The sequence below is a fragment of the Paramormyrops kingsleyae genome, chromosome 4 (assembly GCF_048594095.1).
Source record: "Paramormyrops kingsleyae isolate MSU_618 chromosome 4, PKINGS_0.4, whole genome shotgun sequence".
In the NCBI taxonomy this organism is placed as follows: domain Eukaryota; kingdom Metazoa; phylum Chordata; class Actinopteri; order Osteoglossiformes; family Mormyridae; genus Paramormyrops; species Paramormyrops kingsleyae.
In genome coordinates this window covers 5,082,311-5,100,492 of record NC_132800.1, presented here as the reverse complement: position 1 = coordinate 5,100,492, position 18,182 = coordinate 5,082,311, and the positions used below count along the sequence as shown (strand labels likewise).

General features: G+C 49.0%; 1 protein-coding gene across 1 annotated transcript in view; it reads right to left on the bottom strand.

The window, feature by feature from the left end:
- Window positions 1-17,717, bottom strand: part of LOC111850878 (cadherin-6-like) — a 29,936-nt gene extending 12,219 nt beyond the window's left edge. The window contains exons 1-5 of the mRNA XM_023825229.2: window positions 17,174-17,717; window positions 9,602-9,968; window positions 3,535-3,829; window positions 2,523-2,642; window positions 249-416 (exon numbers count right to left, since the gene is read on the bottom strand). Of these exons, the coding sequence (XP_023680997.1) occupies window positions 249-416; window positions 2,523-2,642; window positions 3,535-3,829; window positions 9,602-9,826 (808 nt within the window). The 5' untranslated portion in view covers window positions 9,827-9,968; window positions 17,174-17,717. The remainder of the gene's footprint in view (window positions 1-248; window positions 417-2,522; window positions 2,643-3,534; window positions 3,830-9,601; window positions 9,969-17,173) is intronic.
- Window positions 17,718-18,182: the final 465 nt, after the last annotated feature.

The window sequence follows — 18,182 nt, the reverse complement described above, 5'->3', positions numbered from 1 at the left end:
GTGGCAAGGAAAAACTCCCCAGAAGGAAGAAACCTTGGGAGGGACCAGACTCAAAGGGGGAGCCCATCCTCCAGGGGCCGGCAGGGAGAGTCAAATTGGAGAGCTGGCTAAGTGCCCCTGCCTTCTTTTTAGGGGGTCCATCGCCTCTTCTTTACACAGCCCCCATGTCCGCTCGCCAGGACTGGGGCCCGAGCCAATAAGCCATCAAAATTAGCCAGATTGATGGCAGTGGATGGGTGCGGACTTACCCTGAGGGAAGCGCGGTGGGCTGTCGTTGACATCCGACAGCGTGATGCTGACTGTGGCAGTCCCAGAGAGCCCCCCCATCTGGCCCGCCATGTCCTTAGCTTGGATCACCACCTGGAAATGCTCCCGGCTCTCCCGGTTCATGTTGGACAGAGCTGTCCGGATGACACCTAGTGGTGGGGACGGAAAATTGACCAGAAACACAAAAGACCTGTTGTGAGTGCAGCCCAAACATGTTCGAGCAAATTCCTTAAAACATCGGGGGAAAACACACAAATACTAGGATTTTTCTTAATGGTGGGGGGCCTAAGAGAGGCCATAATTCATACACAGTGGCCTCACCCAAAAGCCTGCACTGAGGCCCTGCCCCCTTGTCCCAAAGCCTGCACTGAGGCCCTGCCCCCTTGTCCCAAAGCCTGCACTGAGGCCCTGCCCCCTTGTCCTAAAGCCTGCACTGAGGCCCTGCCCCCTTGTCCCAAAGCCTGCACTGAGGCCCTGCCCCCTTGTCCCAAAGCCTGCACTGAGGCCCTGCCCCCTTGTCCCAAAGCCTGCACTGAGGCCCTGCCCCCTTGTCCCAAAGCCTGCACTGAGGCCCTGCCCCCTTGTCCCAAAGCCTGCACTGAGGCCCTGCCCCCTTGTCCTAAAGCCTGCATTGATGCTTCACCCTCTTGTCCCAAAGCCTGCATTGATGCCTCACCCCCTTGTACCAAAGTCTGCACTGTGGCCCTGCCCCCTTGTCCCAAAGCCTGCACTGAGGCCCTGCCCCCTTGTCCCAAAGCCTGCACTGAGGCCCTGCCCCCTTGTCCTAAAGCCTGCATTGATGCTTTATCCTCTTGTCCCAAAGCCTGCATTGATGCCTCACCCCCTTGTCCCAAAGTCTGCACTGAGGCCCTGCCCCCTTGTCCTAAAGCCTGCATTGATGCTTCACCCCCTTGTCCCAAAGTCTGCACTGATGCCCTGCCCCCTTGTCCCAAAGCCTGCACTGAGGCCCTGCCCCCTTGTCCCAAAGCCTGCACTGAGGCCCTGCCCCCTTGTCCCAAAGCCTGCACTGAGGCCCTGCCCCCTTGTCCCAAAGCCTGCACTGAGGCCCTGCCCCCTTGTCCCAAAGCCTGCACTGAGGCCCTGCCCCCTTGTCCTAAAGCCTGCATTGATGCTTCACCCTCTTGTCCCAAAGCCTGCATTGATGCCTCACCCCCTTGTCCCAAAGCCTGCACTGAGGCCCTGCCCCCTTGTCCCAAAGCCTGCACTGAGGCCCTGCCCCCTTGTCCCAAAGCCTGCACTGAGGCCCTGCCCCCTTGTCCTAAAGCCTGCATTGATGCTTTATCCTCTTGTCCCAAAGCCTGCATTGATGCCTCACCCCCTTGTCCCAAAGTCTGCACTGAGGCCCTGCCCCCTTGTCCTAAAGCCTGCATTGATGCTTCACCCCCTTGTCCCAAAGTCTGCACTGATGCCCTGCCCCCTTGTCCCAAAGCCTATACCAATGCAGTATTTTGGCCTTCAGCTGCATGCTAATCTGGGACAGGCTTTTTTCCATAGTTTACATTTCCCTGAGGCTTAAGCAAAGTCCTGTGCGGGGCGGCTTCCAGCTCACACATTACGACAGATTAAAGTTACCCACTCGTCCTGACAACACTGGTCTCTCCCTACGCCTCACAACCGTGTTTGGGTAATTACTTTGAGAGAATGTAAAGGAAGTAGACACAAAAAAGAAGGTGAATGATGCAGAAAAGGGGGTAGAGAGAGAGACAAAAAGAGAAAAATATGCAAGGAGAATGATGCAGAGCTGGGGATATAGAAGAGAGAGTCAAAAAGAGGTAGAAAAAAGATAGAAGGAGAATGATGTAGAGAGGGAGGTTGGGAGAGAGGAGAGAGAGTGAAAAAGAGGTAGACAGAAATAGAAGGAGAATGATGCAGTAGTGGGGAGAGAGAAGAGAGTGTCAAAAAGAGGTAGAGAAAAAGATAGAAGGAGTATGATGTAGAGAAGGAGGTTGGGAGAGAGGAGAGAGTGAAAAAGGGGTAGACAGAGATGGGAGAATGATGCAGAAAAGGAGGTGGGGAGAGAGTCAAAAAGAGATAGAAAAATGGGAATAATGCAAAAAAGGTAGAGAGAAAGGTGCAGAGTCAAAAAAGGTAGAGAAAATGATAGAAGGAGAATGATGCGGAGGTAGGGAGAAAGAATGAAAATGAAAATCAAAAAAGGATAGAAACTGAGATGGAGCAATAAGGAGACATCAAAAGAAAGATAAATGGAGGAATGAAAAAAGAGAGTGAGTCACCGGTTTCGGGCTCTATGGAGAAGTAGGGCTGTCCCTGCAGGATGCTGTACACCAACCGGGCGCTGTTCCCGTACGTGGCGTCGTCCGCGTCCGTCGCCGTCACCTGGATGACCGAGGTGCCTGGGACAGAAGGCAGGGTGTGAGCTGAAGGGGCCGTCCTTACTGGCTGTGTCGCCACAGGGATAACGATGCAAATCAGCATCTCAATTATCAGTGTGATTTCATTAATATAATTTGCCCGTAGACCACATGCTCTGAGCCAGCAGCATCTGGCGTTTTACTGGAAGCGTGCATATCTGTGAAGGCGGCACGGCTTCTCCGGATGCTTCAGGAAAGTTGTGTTGATTTGTTTGATGCGTCCCTCTTTCCCTGTGTATAAACTGGCATATTCTGGTTAGCTGTGTCCCTGCCATTTACCCAGGTACCAGGAACCTACAGTTCCAAGATTTGTAATGTCCTCCCCTGTGATTATCCCCCTCGTCCTGACACTGCGTTCTCGGTTTCACATTAAGTTATTTGTTCTTCTTTCGCTCTTTGGCTGCTTGCCCCTTGAGTCCAGCCTTGTGTCGTCCCCACCTGTCCCTGGACAATGAGGTTCCCCATGTCCCCATGTCCCCGTCTCTCCTGACTCAGGCTCCACGTCCCTTGTGGAGTTTTTGCACATTGTTTCTGACAGTAATTAGCCATGTAGTGTGACTGTAACAATATGCAGATTATCTCCCCATAAATCAACATGGAGAATACAATCCCAGTTACGCTCACATGCCGGCGGTGTGCTGAAGTGCGACGTCGATATTTATTGGCTAGGAATCGTCCTCCTATTTATGGGTCAGGCCCATTCTCCTGAAATGCATTACAGCCGGTTTGTTATCATCATTCAGAGACACAGACCCCGGGCCGTTTCCTTTTAATCAATCATGCACTATTAAGATGTGATAGATCATGTTGTATGGCGAAGTGCACTTGTGCTTTAGTATTGATACTGTCGCCAACATCATATCCTGCAGCTCACCAATGTCTGACATCTCGGGAACGCTGGCCAAGAACGTCTCCTTGGCGAACTTGGGCTCATTGTCGTTGATGTCGTGGATCTTGATGACGAACTCAGACTCGGGCTCGAGCGGCCGGCCCGTGCGCTTGCTCACGGCCTGGGCACGGAGCGTGTAGAAGGCCTTCTCCTCGCGGTCCAGCCTCTTGGTGGCATGGATGTCCCCAGAGTTCTCGTCGATCAGGAACAGGGAGCCGGCCCCATCCCCGTATAGGACGTACTTCACCGTGCCGTCGCCTCGGTCCTGGTCTGAGTGAAGCTGCGGAACATTCCAGAAACTTTAAAAGTCTGTTCTTTTTAGTCCAGCCCAATTTTACATTATAAAACAGTACTGACTGAAAATGTTGAACCTTTACCACCACATGTAAATGCTCACATTTCCCATACAGTTACAGCCACGAGTTTCCCGTACAGTTCACTCATGTTTTCTGTATAATTACAATCACACGTTTCCTGTGTAGTAAAAGTCATTTGTTTCCTGTATAGTTATACTCACGTTTCCAATATAGTTACACTCACATTTCCCATACAGTTACAGCCACTTGTTTCCTGTATGGTTACACCAACGTTTCCATTATAGTTACGTTTCCTGTATAGTCACAGTCACATGTTTCCTGTTTAGTTATACTTGCATTTCCTGTGTAGAACAGTTCCTTTTCCTGTATAGTTAGTCACATGTTTTCCATATAGTTAGTCAATGGTTTCTTGTATAATTACAGTCACACCTGTATAGTTAAACACACATATCCTATATAGTTACAGTCATGTATTTCTTGTATAGTCACATATTTCCTGTACAGTTACAGTCGTGTATTTCCTGTACAGTTACAGTCACTTTACCAGATGCAGGAATAGCCACATTCCTCTCTGCAGTCACAGTCATATGTGGCCAGTCTCTGTTTCAAATTCCCCCCTGAATGATGTAATGTTTCATTTTGTTGGGATGTGAGGCCCAATGATATCTCTGGGGGAAGGGTATGTGTAAAAGTGTGTAAAATAATGCAAGTAGGATGCGAGCAGGGCCTGCGCTGCTAACTGCTGTACAGTGTGTTCTTTTGATCTAACTGCAGATTAACACTTGCTGACATCTCTTCGATTATACCATAAAATCCCTTAAACAGATTTACCTCAGGGGAAATGTGAGTAGACTGATCAAAATATCTTTTTTCCCACTATTTACAATTTTCCTTCATGAAGTCGTATGGTGAGAATAAAGCAGTGATGATAGAGAGAATGCTTGGTTCGTAAATGTGGTTTGTAACCAGATGGTTGTGGGTTCAAATCCAGGTACGTGCCTTGTGTTTATGATCTCTGAAAAGCCTTACTGAAGCAATTCTGCGATATGGATGGGTGAAATGCAGGAGTTTCAGTGAGTCTGGATGAGAATCATGCACACAAATTGTAACTTGGCTGCAACACAGTGAATCAAGGGCATGAAAGTCACAGTTCAGCTACGATTAAGAACATCACCTGGCCTTCAACCCTTTAAACCCTATCCATTCTTGAATGATTTTCTATCCCTTTGATTTTAGGCTTATTGCATTATATGTACAGGAGGTAGCCACATGTACTGTGTGTTTCTGTGTTCAGTACATTCTTGGCCACTCAACTAAGGCATAATTTGATATAATGCCTTGATATCATCCTTTTAATGAGGAAAAACTACTTGTGGCTGTTGAAATTTATCAATTTCTAGTCTCATCCAATGTAAGATTTTCAGGAACTAGAAAAATAATCCTATAAATGTTGAGATTAGAATCTCTGTGATGTGGGAATGCAGGGTTTTCAATGGGTAGCTGTCCATGGGTGGGTATTGTGGAGGAAGACATGAGTAGAGCTAGGCAGGGAGGAATATCTTTTTTTCGCATCCATTTGGTAACTTGTAGAAGTTGTCTGATAGACAGCAATGCATGCTTTTATTTATATATATATACACACTGTAACATACGAGTAACATACGAAAATCAACGCATTTTGCATTTGCCTGACACACCCATCTATATGTCTTTGTTAGTAAATCACACTCTGCTTTCCCCACACACTGTTGCCTGCAGCCAATGGGAGGTCACACGGCTGCCTGCAGCCAATGGGAGGTCACACGGCTGCCTGCAGCCAATGGGAGGTCACGGACATCAACATGGCATAACTGCGGTAACTGATGTGGTCGGCCTCCGTCTCTGGCCACCGTGGTGTTTATTGCCATTTTCATCACCTCTAACAAGTGGCAGTGCAATTCAGGGCCAATAGTGAGGCTCTTTTACTGTCCCCCGAACCCCCCCCATGCCACCCCTCCCCACCAGGAATTTATGGCTGTAAATAAAAACCTCCTCAGGAATCACCCTGTAGGCTCGTGGGCTTTACCGCGTCCCTCAGTCGATTTATATTAGAAACATTGTGAAGTCCTCCACTAGGGAAGTCCTCTGACTGACCCCCCCCCCCCCAAGAACCATGTGACCAGGTATATTGCTCAACTTTCCCAGGCCAGCAACTCCCCCATCCCCTTTACCTTTCCCAGGGTACTTTAAAGGGCACTCTGCCATCTGGGGGACCTTCTGCTTGTGCTATGATGGGGTTTACCCTTCTCCTGGTCTAGTTAGCATCAATTTACATGGGGTCACCCCGGAACGCCATAGCAACCAGCTGCACAGCTCATTCAAAAACTGCATGCGCTGTAAAGTGTCGTTTTCCCGGTCGACCTGTCAAGAGTTAGACTGTCCGCCGTGATTCTGCCTCACTGTTTCATCTCTCTGTTATCTGTTCACCCTGACAGCCGTCACACCCGGAAATCACAGGCACAGACACACACACACTTGCTGTCACACGGTCAGGGAGATTCATTTGCCAGTTAAACCACCTGGCCTGAAGGGGCTGCACACGCAGACTTCTCACAGGGGGACAGGATTCAATCAGAGTAGCATCCACCGAAGGGGTGTGGCTAGATGGCTCCTCCCATTGCCTCCACAGCCAATCTGCTGCAGGAGGCAGAGCCTGACACCTAGAGATTATCATCTGATTGAGTGGCAGCTGTGGCCACCACCCCCGCAATATTAAGGTTGCCAAGGTGAGCAGCTGGTAATTGGGAGCGCTAAGGGGGTACAATTCTCTCGTCCGCTAGGCTTCTGGCTCCCCACGGGGCCCCTGGCGAGTCAGAGCTGAGTCACAGTACTGGCAGGGAAGGGTTTCTCCATGCTGCTTTCATTCCTCTGTGTCTCCAAACTCATTTTTCCTGGGGGTCTGCGGGCCCCAAATGTGGCCCATGTCCAGGATCCACCTGGGGGGTTTTCACTCTCTGGTGGCTTTGCCACCTTTAATAGTAATCAGGTTTTTTTTTTTTTTTTTTTGAAAAAAATAAAGGGAATGTACCTCTCTGGGGACATCTCACCTTGCCTGCTAATGAGCCCGAGCTCCTCGCCAAGTGAGCGGGGGGAACACAAAAGCACGCCATGGAACTACGAGAGAGAAAAAAAAGCGGCCTTTTGTGCCCTGGACTTGAAGGCCGCCGCTAATGTCTGACAACTGTGGCTAGCAAGGAAATCGATTGAGGGTCGTCCAAGAAGCGCCTGAAGGACCCACCGCGCCGACACGTTAATTAATAACGGGGGTCTATGTTCTCAGAGCTCCAGACTGACGTCCCTGAGCATGTATGGATACCTTTGCCAGTGTGTCACCCTCTCCCCGCCTGCTTGAGTGTGTCTCAGAACCAGCCCAGCCACATGCCTAGGAGAGGTTCATGCCGGTTCTGGGATGACCTGGTACCTCATAACTCTTAGCGTCAAATGGATCACACCTGGGTAGAGTGGTCTATCTTTCACACTAAGCCGAGATGAATGACACCGAATTGTTCCTTTATTTACGTTATATTTGGTAAGCGTTAAAAATGGCGGGAGTTCCAATCCAGATTTACATTTGGTGAAATTACAGTATTAACACTGTGATAAAGATGGTGGTAAACTTGGGTGGCCGACCTCTTTTTAGTCGATTGATATGTATGATATGTGTACCGAGGTGGGGGCACAGGTGCCCTGGCCTTCACTAAAAGCTGACTGGCCGCTGAAGTATCCCCTCCCCTGTCACTCACCAATTCAGAACATACCATTGACTAATGATAAGTTTGGCCTCTCTGTATGAAAAATGGTCCCCCCAACTTACAAAATCATACAATTGCCCCTGGTGCTAGTTAGCTGTTACCCGGGCGATACTCGTTTTCTCAGTTATACGCCACTTTTCTGCCTTTTTTCCAGCCTTCTGCTGAGATGTTTTTGACTTTTAATCTCTCTCAGGTAACCGGACTGGCTGTTTGTGAGCGATGCAGAAGCCTCAGACATTTACTGCAGTCCTTTTGGCATTTAGAGGTTGACGCGTCTGTCCGTCACACATTATTGCGGATGAAAGATGGCCGTCTTAAAGCCGTCCCTGATTTTGGAGCTCTTGACTTTCTACATCTGAGCCTATCGATTGCGATGTCCAACGGCATGCGGATTTTTTTATTCGGTAATAGGTCTATGTATTAATATTTGTATGAATGTTTATATGTTTTCATGCCCTTTCAATGATTCGGAAATGGCAGCCACCACTGGTGATTGTCATAGTCCTCTGTCATTTTAGCATCGAGACACAGCTATCTATGAGAGGGGACCCGCTGTTTTTCCTTGAGTTATGTTTAAAGGCCACCTGTGAGGATAGCAGGAAGTTTGTCTGAATGCCAGCCGGAGGAAAAGGCACATTTTCCTGACATTTAATTCTGCCCTCATTGCGGAAGTGGGTATTACTTCAGAGTAAATGGGTGAGGATCGGACCAGCAGAAGGTTGCACGAGCAGCAGCAGTGTCTACCACCACTGTATGGACTCTGAGGATTGGCACGCTGGAGACAGACAGTCACAACACTAAATATTAAATAAAAGCTACGTTACTTATTTAGTAAATGCTGAAGTAGCGTGTTCTGCTAACCAGCGAGCTAGCTAAAGTCTTCTGACTCGACTTGCTAGCTAAAGTCTTCTGACTCGACTTGCTAGCTAAAGTCTTCTGACTCGACTTGCTAGCTAAAGTCTTCTGACTCGACTTGCTAGCTAAAGTCTTCTGACTCGACTTGCTAGCTATTTTGTTTTTGACGCACCCCGGCCCAGCAGGCGGGACCCAGAGTATCTGGGACTTTATCCTCCTTCCCCCAGCTGTGTGGGGGGTGGGGGGCAGCACTAAACTCTCCCCAGAATGAGGTGTTCACTTTTCTCCTGCGCTGCGTGAGGGTGGTAGCCTGAGAGGGAACACCCCCCTAGCTGTTACAGGTTATAATGCCTACGAGCCCCTCCCTGGTGTAAAGCGGTTTGGACGCAGGTCAGGAGGCAGAAGATGGAGCCAGCGAGGAGGACAGGGGACAGGGGATAGGGGACAGGGGACAGGGGACAGGGGATAGGGGACAGGGGACAGCTCAGTGAATGCCGGCCATGTCACCGGTGAGGGAGATGACTGGGTGTTTAAGGCAAACCGTGTCTCATATTTTATACCACAATCAATCACCATCAGCTACCCGAATGCCAGGCCCTTATCTCAATGGGCCGGACTCATTATAATACACCATTAAATCGCTGCAGTGTGTCCTTACATGGTCAGTCGAGCTGATTTTTCTGTAGAACTGAGTTTTCCTTTCTTGTCTGATAACACACTGAGACTGTGAAACATCTGTAAGTAAATTTTACTGAGTGGCAAGGTTAACCCCCCCCCCCCCATATGGAAAGCATACATTGTCACATAACCACCATGGAGGAATCAAACCCACTGCCCCGGCACTGCGGCCAATGCACATATACATGGCTTATGGGATGAAGAGACACGAAGAGACTCTTGTCCTACATTTAAACGTATCTGAGGAAGAAAGCAAGGAAAATCCCACGAAGCAAGAAAGGCGTAGAAACTTCACAGCGCATAAACTGACTTAAATGACCTCCGTCCTTTAAACCATCCCTTTAAATGATCTCTTTACGTCGTCCCTTTAAATCGTAACGAGCTGTCACTGATCCATAGTGGCAGACTCACCTTCCCAACATACTGGTAATCCGTGCCGATATACTCCTCCAGTAAAAAGAACTGGTTCCACATCCACCCGCGCTTGGATCGGCGCAGTGTCCTGCCTTCGTCAGAGGGGGCTCCCCCTTCATCTTGCTCCTTAAGCGTTTCTCCCCTAGTCCTCTGAAAGGCAGCCTGAGAAATTCCTCGACTGCAGAGGTAGGCCCAGATCAGGAGCAGTAAGTGAGCTCTCATGGCGTCCAGAGTCCGGTGATCTGGTTCACGTAATGGCAAGTCGGTGACGCTGGCCGCAGGCTTTTTCCGTCATAGGATGCAGCGCAGCATCATGGTCCCTCATGGGCTGGAGATTCCCACGGTCTCCGGGGAACCGAAACACCTAAAAGGAACAACAATCACAGTGTCACTTTCAGCTACAGCTCGATAACCTCCATTGGACACATTTCTCAATAATTTCAATAATGCCGCTTGATTCTTAGTGAGTAAATTCAGCTTTAGGGTCAGATGTTAGTACATTTACATGAAATTTACATTTCATTGATTTAGCAGATATGTTTATCCAATGTGACGTATATTTCAGAGGCCAGAGTCAGACAATTCCTGGTGCAATTCTGGGTTAAGGGGCCAGTAGATCAATCACTGCGCTTTTGTGTGTCATCTTTATTTATATTTGTGTTATATTCCCCATTATAAATTTATTTATTTATTAAAGCCCAGCTAGGTGTGCAGAGGCGGCTTGAAAATGCCATGCTGGCATCCTGAGACCCCAATGTGGTCCACATTCTCCTGGTGATTTTTCTCTCCCCATAATGTCACCCCAGAAACTGGCATGCTGTTGTCATAGATGCCAGACCCCCCCCCATCCCCGACTAGGAACCCAGTTCTGGAACATTCCACCGAGTGTGAATCTATACAGACAGCAGTTGTTCCCTTACCAAGTTGTACAATGGGACACCCCCGCACCCCCCAGTTTAAGATTACACTGCTGATATTTTCCCCCATGTCGATTTCCAGCCTGTTAAAATTCCCCATTGACAAGAGGGAGGTGATGAGGGGACAGAGTGTGGAACGGAGTCACATCAGTGACTGTCTGACCACTGGACTCACTCCCGCTCCCTGTGGTCACCACGGAGACCCTGGAGGCGAAAGCGATGACATAAACCTCCATGTCCCTCAGGTCCAGAGGCTACATTGATTTCATATTGATCGCTCGGTTTTGGCGGGTGGGACAGTCTAGACAGAGGGGATTTAAGACTCTCTTCGATAGCTCTTTCTTTGGATGCATTTTCCCTGAAGGGCTGTGGGGTGAGGCAGAAGGACCGGTGTCAGTGATGTGGGCTGGCAGAGCAGTGAGTCAGAAGGACCGGTGCCGGTGATGTGGTCCGGCAGAGCGGGGAGGTAGAAGGACCAGTGCCGGTGATGTGGTCCGGCAGAGCGGGGAGGTAGAAGGACCAGTGCCGGTGATGTGGTCCAGCAGAGCGGGGAGGCAGAAGGACTGGTGCCAGTGATGTGGTCCGGCAGACCGGCGAGGCAGAAGGACCGGTGCCAGTGACATGGGCCAGCATAGCGGGGAGGCAGAAGGACTGGTGCCGGTGATGTGGTCCGGCAGAGTGGCGAGGCAGAAGGATTGGTGCCGGTGAGCTGGGCACGGGCAACCCATCGGTCTCCACGGCAATAGACCGCCGCCCTTCCATGCGTTCACTGTGTAGGGGGTTAAACAGGGCCAGTGGAGGGGATTTGGGAAACTCCATGCTGTGTTCCCACACAGCCACAGCCAACAACTATATCAGGTAATGCCTCAGAATGAAGGCAGCAGCTTTTCAGATTAGCTCATTAATGCCAGAGCTTTTATTGCCCAAACCATGTCTGTATAAACAGCACGTAACTCGTGCCCACAAAGGCGTCTGTTCACTCCGCGTTGCAGAGTCCTCCTGGTGTTGCAGCTGTGAGCCATCGCTCTGTCCCAGCGCCCGTTTACTTTACTGGGTTACAAATCCCGGCCCGATTGGGGCACATCCCCATCCACATCCCTCCCTGCCATCATGCAGGATTCTGCACGTAAAGCTTGTTATAAACTTGTCATAAGCAGTATGACCACATCACCTTCATTTACAACCCCCCCCCCCCCCCCCCCCCCCACCACCCTTACTGCAGCCATCTGCCATAATCCCCCTGGTAGGCGTGACCGTTAATATCCACTGAAGATGACAGTAGACTTATATGGTCACTGTTCATAATATTGGGGATCATTTTGGAGGGCCAGCACTCCAGGGAGAGGGTGAGAATCCTGCCCCCCTCTGGGGCCAAATGGGAAATTTATGGCCTGGAAAAAATAGCCTTCCTGAATTCATGCGCACATGGAGCTGAAAATCTGTGAGGGAACATGTTTCTCCAATATTGCATTTTGTGCTAAGACACCAGTTTATGTAGAAATTGAGAGAATAAAGGTGCACAGAGGCGGTGACTCCCCATGTCCTGTCATTATTCTTTGGTCTGCTTGTTTCACTGTGTTTTCTGTATCTTCTGCATTAATCCTGTGGAACAAATGACCTCAGTTCTGAGGCATAGAGCTTGACTGTTATTCTCCTCTGCCGAGGTTGGGTGGAGGAGTCAAGGCCTGTCCTTTGTTACTGAAATGCCCCCCACTCCTCCCATAAAGCCAAACTTTCTAAATCCTCGAGGGGCTCAGCTGTTGGATCCTCAGCTGGGTTATAAACCAAAATGTGCCTGAACCTTTCTATCCAAACCCAAGCCACTGCTGATTCTACCCTCCTACTGCCCCACACGCCCTGCACCACCAGGTTAAAGAGAAGCACCAGGAAGTCACCCCTATCCCCATTGCCCAAGGAGCCACCAGAAGCGGTGGGACCGCAGAGAAGCCAATACAAGGCTCAACGCGACCGTCTTGGTTCCAGACCTCACTGCTTACCCTCCGAAATCAGCCCAGCCTGCTGCCCCTGCCAGGGCCAGATTGCAGTGTCAGTACTTCAATGTCAGGAATGTTCCGGAATCCACTTTGAAAGTCACTGGTCTGCGACTGGGGGGTGGCGTAGGGGAGGGTGTGATGGACTGTCAGACAGACTGTGGGGGGGGCAAGACAGGAGCTTCCAAACACAGGAAGCCGTGAATAAGTGGCTGTTTATGTTACGACCCCCGCGGTACACCGTTACCGGGTGGACGAGGGCCTTTGGTTGGCTGTCTCTGCCTTATAAGGGAGAAAACCATGATGGGAAGGACGAAACAGATGGGAGGACAGGCCTTCCCACTGCCATGACTCCGCGCTGCTGCGGACATTTCTCTGGAAGGTGTGCGTGCAACAGCATGGGTTTCGTTAGAAAGAGCAAAACGCTGACAGCAGTGACAGCCTAAGCACCTTGATCACATTGCAGCCCTCATCCTGTAGGGGGCAATGCCGAGCAACCCACCTGTTACCCTCTACCTACAGGATCTTCTTCGTTTGACTGCTTTTGAGTGAGTTAATGATAAGGCCATATTTCAGTCTATCAAGTGTGTTTATGAGAGGAGTGAGCCTGTGTATCTTCCTAACAGGGGCGTATTATGAGTTTTCTACTCTCGCTGGTCAGGGGACAGAAGCGACATCCTGCAGGAACGTGTCTGTTCTTTCTCCAGAACTCCAGTGATTAAACTGGATCTCACTGGAGGCAGGGCTATGGTATACTGTACCACCCCACGGCCGATGGAGAGATAGGGAGAGAAACTGAAGCGGACAGAGGGAGAGAGGGAGGGGTGAATAGCCATTGCCAGGCACTGATGGAAGTTGCACTCTGTTGACAATGTGTGCTGACCTCTGACCCCGGGCGGAGGGGCCTTGTTGACTACATGCCCGGTTCTCAGCGGGATGGGCAGCCTCCCCCTCCCCGCACCATAAACCAGGACCCGAGCTCCCTGGCATCCTCGCACCAGATGGTCACTGCCGGGTCAGTTAAATCCCAACCCATTTAACCCTTCCTGCTTGCCGTCTGTCACCGCATCCACCTCGGCGAAGCCGGCTGACCTGGGACCCCTTGCTGGTACCGACCTGTTTGGGTCTTGCCAGATCGCTGTTTTATCCCCTTCATTCCCAGACAACCTGTTGCCCTTTTTCTTTGTTTACCGGATTGGATCCAACTATGGAACAGCACTAACGACCGAATCCTTTCCCTGGTGAGAATTCCAAAATTCCAGATGCGGCCTGTTTGCATGTTTATTCTGGGTAAGAGATGCCAGTGGCTCCTCTCCCAGTGAGGCCTCATTGGATTCATCGAGCCAACAAGGAATCTGGTTTGGGATTGAACATTGGAAGTGGGAAGCTCCCTTTGCAGAATTCCAGCTCATGAGTTCTGGGAAACCATATTTGGAAAACAATGGGAGGGATTCAGAAACGACACAACGGAGGCAAATGGAAAATCCTGCAGAGAATGCTCCTTGTCTTTGGGATGCTGCCTTTCTATGTTCAGAAGCATTACGGGGTCACAACCTTCCAGAAGGAATGTTGCGGAAGTCCGCAATAATTAACCAGAGTCGGCCATCATATCTCAGCCACGTCGTCACCGTGGAGATAATCGCTCCTCGTTAAATCCGGGCATCACTGATCTCCCGCCAGAGTAACAGACCAACTTCATGGCAGAAAAAAAAAATCCAGTATCCCTTTCGGGACAGCCGCTGTTCTGACATGATATTCGCTTGGCCTCGTTCCAGCCTCCCAATCCCTTTGTCTCAAATTTGGCCTTTAATCCATCCAGACTGTCGCTTATAAATTTGTGGAAAAACACACGCACACGTGCACTTCCCCCCCACTCTCACCAAACCACACCACCCCAACCTGCCATCTTAATTCTCCTCCTGACCACTGTAAACAATAAAATCATTAAAAAAAAGAAAAGAAATAACACAAAAATCACTTAATTTCCAATAAATAATAATGGATACATAGAACAAAAAAAAATAGAAAGTGGATGTTGAGAAAGGACCCCACACCATGTGCAGGCTGTGAGAGAGAACAGTGTCCACAAGGGGGCACACTGACAGCAATCACACTGTGAATGTCCCGGGGACGTAGCGCTTCAGAAGGAGGCGTGAGATTTTTCTGACAGATTTACTTTCCTCTCATTACTGACAATGAGACTTAAAATCCTCCTGCTTCTTTATTCTGAATACATCGATTTTTTTGCGGGGGGTTGGTGGGTGGTTGTAGTTTTGGATTTAGACAGACTGTTGAGAATTTTAGAGCTTTGACAGTTGGTGACAGAAGTGACATTAAGATTGCCCCCCTGTCTGTCTATGTGATGTCATATTCCTAAACTCCTAGTGGCCCCCTGGTGTGGAAAAGTCCCAGGGTCTGAATCTGAATTGATTTTTGCCAAGTTAGCTAGATTGGGATGGACATTTTGAGAATGGCCACATTGCCTACATTCCTCAAAAGGTCTCAGTAGTCAAGTCTCTGTTACCCAGTTGCGGGAATTTGCGCCAGCCAAACGGTTATCAAGACAGCCAGGAAACAAGTACGTTTCCGGGAGGTTAGCAACGGTCCAGAAATCCTCGTCATTCCTGCCCGAACCTGGAACGGTTAGCGTGTGATTTGGTTATAAAGCTGCCTAAAATAAAAATCTGCTCGGAAAACCCATAACCATTTATGCAGTTTTAAGAATTTTACTATGTAAGCATATAGTAAACAGAATCCCTTGTGGGGAAAATTTTAAAGGACTGTTTCAAAAAAAAAAAAAAGAAAGAAATTAAGAATGAACACAAGTAAATCAATCTAAAGCAAAGCCTAGTTTTTTATTATTCAAACTGGCACTTTTAGTTTGCGCGAACTGGCCACTTCACTTGTCACTGTTCATCTTTTGCAGATATTGATTCATACTGTAATATTTAAACTTGAAATTATCTTGCGAATAACTATCCTTTTTTGTCTACACAATCATGCTCAATGAGCAAAATATTTAGATTGTTTTATTTTTTTTTCTTTTACCAAATGCAGCTATTTCATTTTATGCTATATATAATTGCCTTGTATAGATTTTGTACGTGCAGAATTGAAACGGCGTTCGCAATTTATAATTTTATAACAAAAATAAGCAATGTCAAATTAACTGCACGTAATCTAGTGATGCATGAAAAACAAACCACGACAGGCACTGTAAAACCCCTTCAGATCCTCAAATGAAATTATAATTATGTGTTAAAGGTCCATTTAACGATCCCCCATCCCACTGTGGGGCACGCGAGCCCGGGACTGCGCTCGTGCAGCTGTCCCCTCTGTCCCACAGGGACCTCTGGCATCACATCACAACACGCGCTGCATCTTCCGCACGAGTCCTTTTCTCCTTTCATCCCCTCCCTCCAACCACAGCATATAATGCGCATGTTTGCAGCGCTTGCATTTTCCCCGAGCCGTGGATATTCATCCGCGCAAATTTAGCGTAATTTATGTTGCAAGGTGCCCCTTATATATTAATGTCGACCCGAACCAGTCCAGTGTACACGGGGGGCAGGGCGTTTAAACACCCAGATCACGGCCACACTGCTCCACAGCCCCGGAAAACTCTGACAGAGATCCCCATGACAAACCAGTTTCTTCCCCCATCGTGAAAGACCCATTACAGTACAATGCTGCATTTTATATGCACGATCCCTTTTGCATGCATGCACCTCTTTAATAACTAAAACAATGCAAGCCAGCCATGTGGAAATCGTATGTTGCAGGATGGACCAGATGTAACCCTAACCCTACTGAAGGACCTCCATCTGAAGTCGCGCTTCTACCTGCGCCCTAGACAGGATAGTAATAAAAACTCACTTTGATCTTTCCGTCTATCTGTACATAGAAAGCAGAATCAGTTCGGGAGTGGAGTGGTAAAAGCACAACAAACAAGCAAACAAACAAAAAAGTTTCCTGAAGCCTCGGGGTGGAGGCGGTGTGGAGGTACAGATTATAATTACAAATGATTGCAAAATGCGCAGATATAGACTCGGGGCGATCTGCGTAGCTTGAGTTATTTTTTTCCGCAGGATGACGGTAGTAATACAGAATTTCCATCCGCGTTTTAATGTTACACCAAGACAAGATTCGCGAAAAAGAGCCAACTGTACTGATTCCGTCCATTAATCCAAAATGTTTAAACTTAAGTTAGTCTATAAAATACTATATACGAATATACAAACCGCCTCTTAAGCAATTAGTAAATAACATTACTTTAAAGTCAGAAGTAGCCTACTTATTATATTTGCGTAGTCCTGCATACAACAAAACGCAAAAAAATGTATAGTGATATGATCTCTTAGGAACAATATAAAGTATGAAATCGTGCATACAGTACGGTTTAACGCATGCTCCAGCATTAAAATGCAATATCCGGGGCACAGTGTGTTTTATCTCGTGCGGACCGCAGAGGCAGGTGCGAGGCGCGTGCATAGCGCATACATGCTATAACTCCCGTATACAGATGCATGTTTTAACCCCATATTAAGACTCGCGGCAGCCCGCATTTGCTCTCTCCATATGCATTCTTCCCCAAAGTGCCCGGAAGAATCGTCGGGCTTTAAGACGAAGGGAAAGTGGGGATAAACTTGCTTGTCACTTACCGGTGTCCAGCTGGGAGACTCTCCTTAAACGCTGAGAGGTGCGGAGCGGTACGGAGTCCTTCACTGCTGCATAACCTCTGTGGCTTGCAGTCCCCTGCCCAGCTGCGTCTCTCTCTCTCTCTCTCTCTCTCTCATTCACTCCCTCTTTCTATCTCCCTCTGTATCTCTCTAACCCCCTGCCTCCCTCCCTCCTCCCCTCTGTGTCCCGCAGCATCACTTTCAGTGGCAGGGAGGCTGAGACGGAGGGGAAACTCTGCTCCTTATTGGCTGCCATTCTCAAGTCCCCAGTAAAGACGGAAAAAAGAAAGAAGGAGGAAAAAAACAAAACAGACACAAAAGAAGGGAGGAGAGGTCCCCCCGAATTTAGGGCTGCAGCCAGTAAACAAAATGCAATGTTGCAGTCGCGCAGAAGCCGGTGGGGACAGTCGCTCCTGCAGCCAAAGCATTTTCTAATGCATTTTAAAATGACGGAGAAGGCTTTTACAGCCGCGGCATGGTGAATAACCCCCCCGCGAGACGCTCGCGGCTTAGCGGTTCTGTCACGGCGCGCTTCCCGCGTTTAATAGAAACGTTGGGAGACATCCACGGTGACGCGAGAGCGCCCCCTGTCGCTGTCGGTCAGCCCTGACGCCGATAATTACGCTTAAAGCGGCAGCGATAACGCAGTCTTAATTAGCTTCATGAATTTTCATGCTGTATGCTTTGGGATTCTGTGTCTCTGTCCTTCCCCCAAAGGAGCTACAGTGGCTTTTTTTGGGGCCATTAAGCAGGGACGGTGTGGCAAGACTGTCAGGATGAGGGGATGCAGTAAGCTGGGTAACCAAGCCGTCCCTGTCACCCAACGCTTCTGTCCCACAATGGTGGCCGTTGTGCCCCAGCTACTGGGAGTCTGGCCCAGCTCCAGATGTCTGCTATTAACTCCCCTGGGCAGAGGAGCTCAGAGCCTTCTGCAGTCATGGTGGGGGGGGGGAGACATCCATTGGATCGGATAGGATTGGCTGCTGACGCG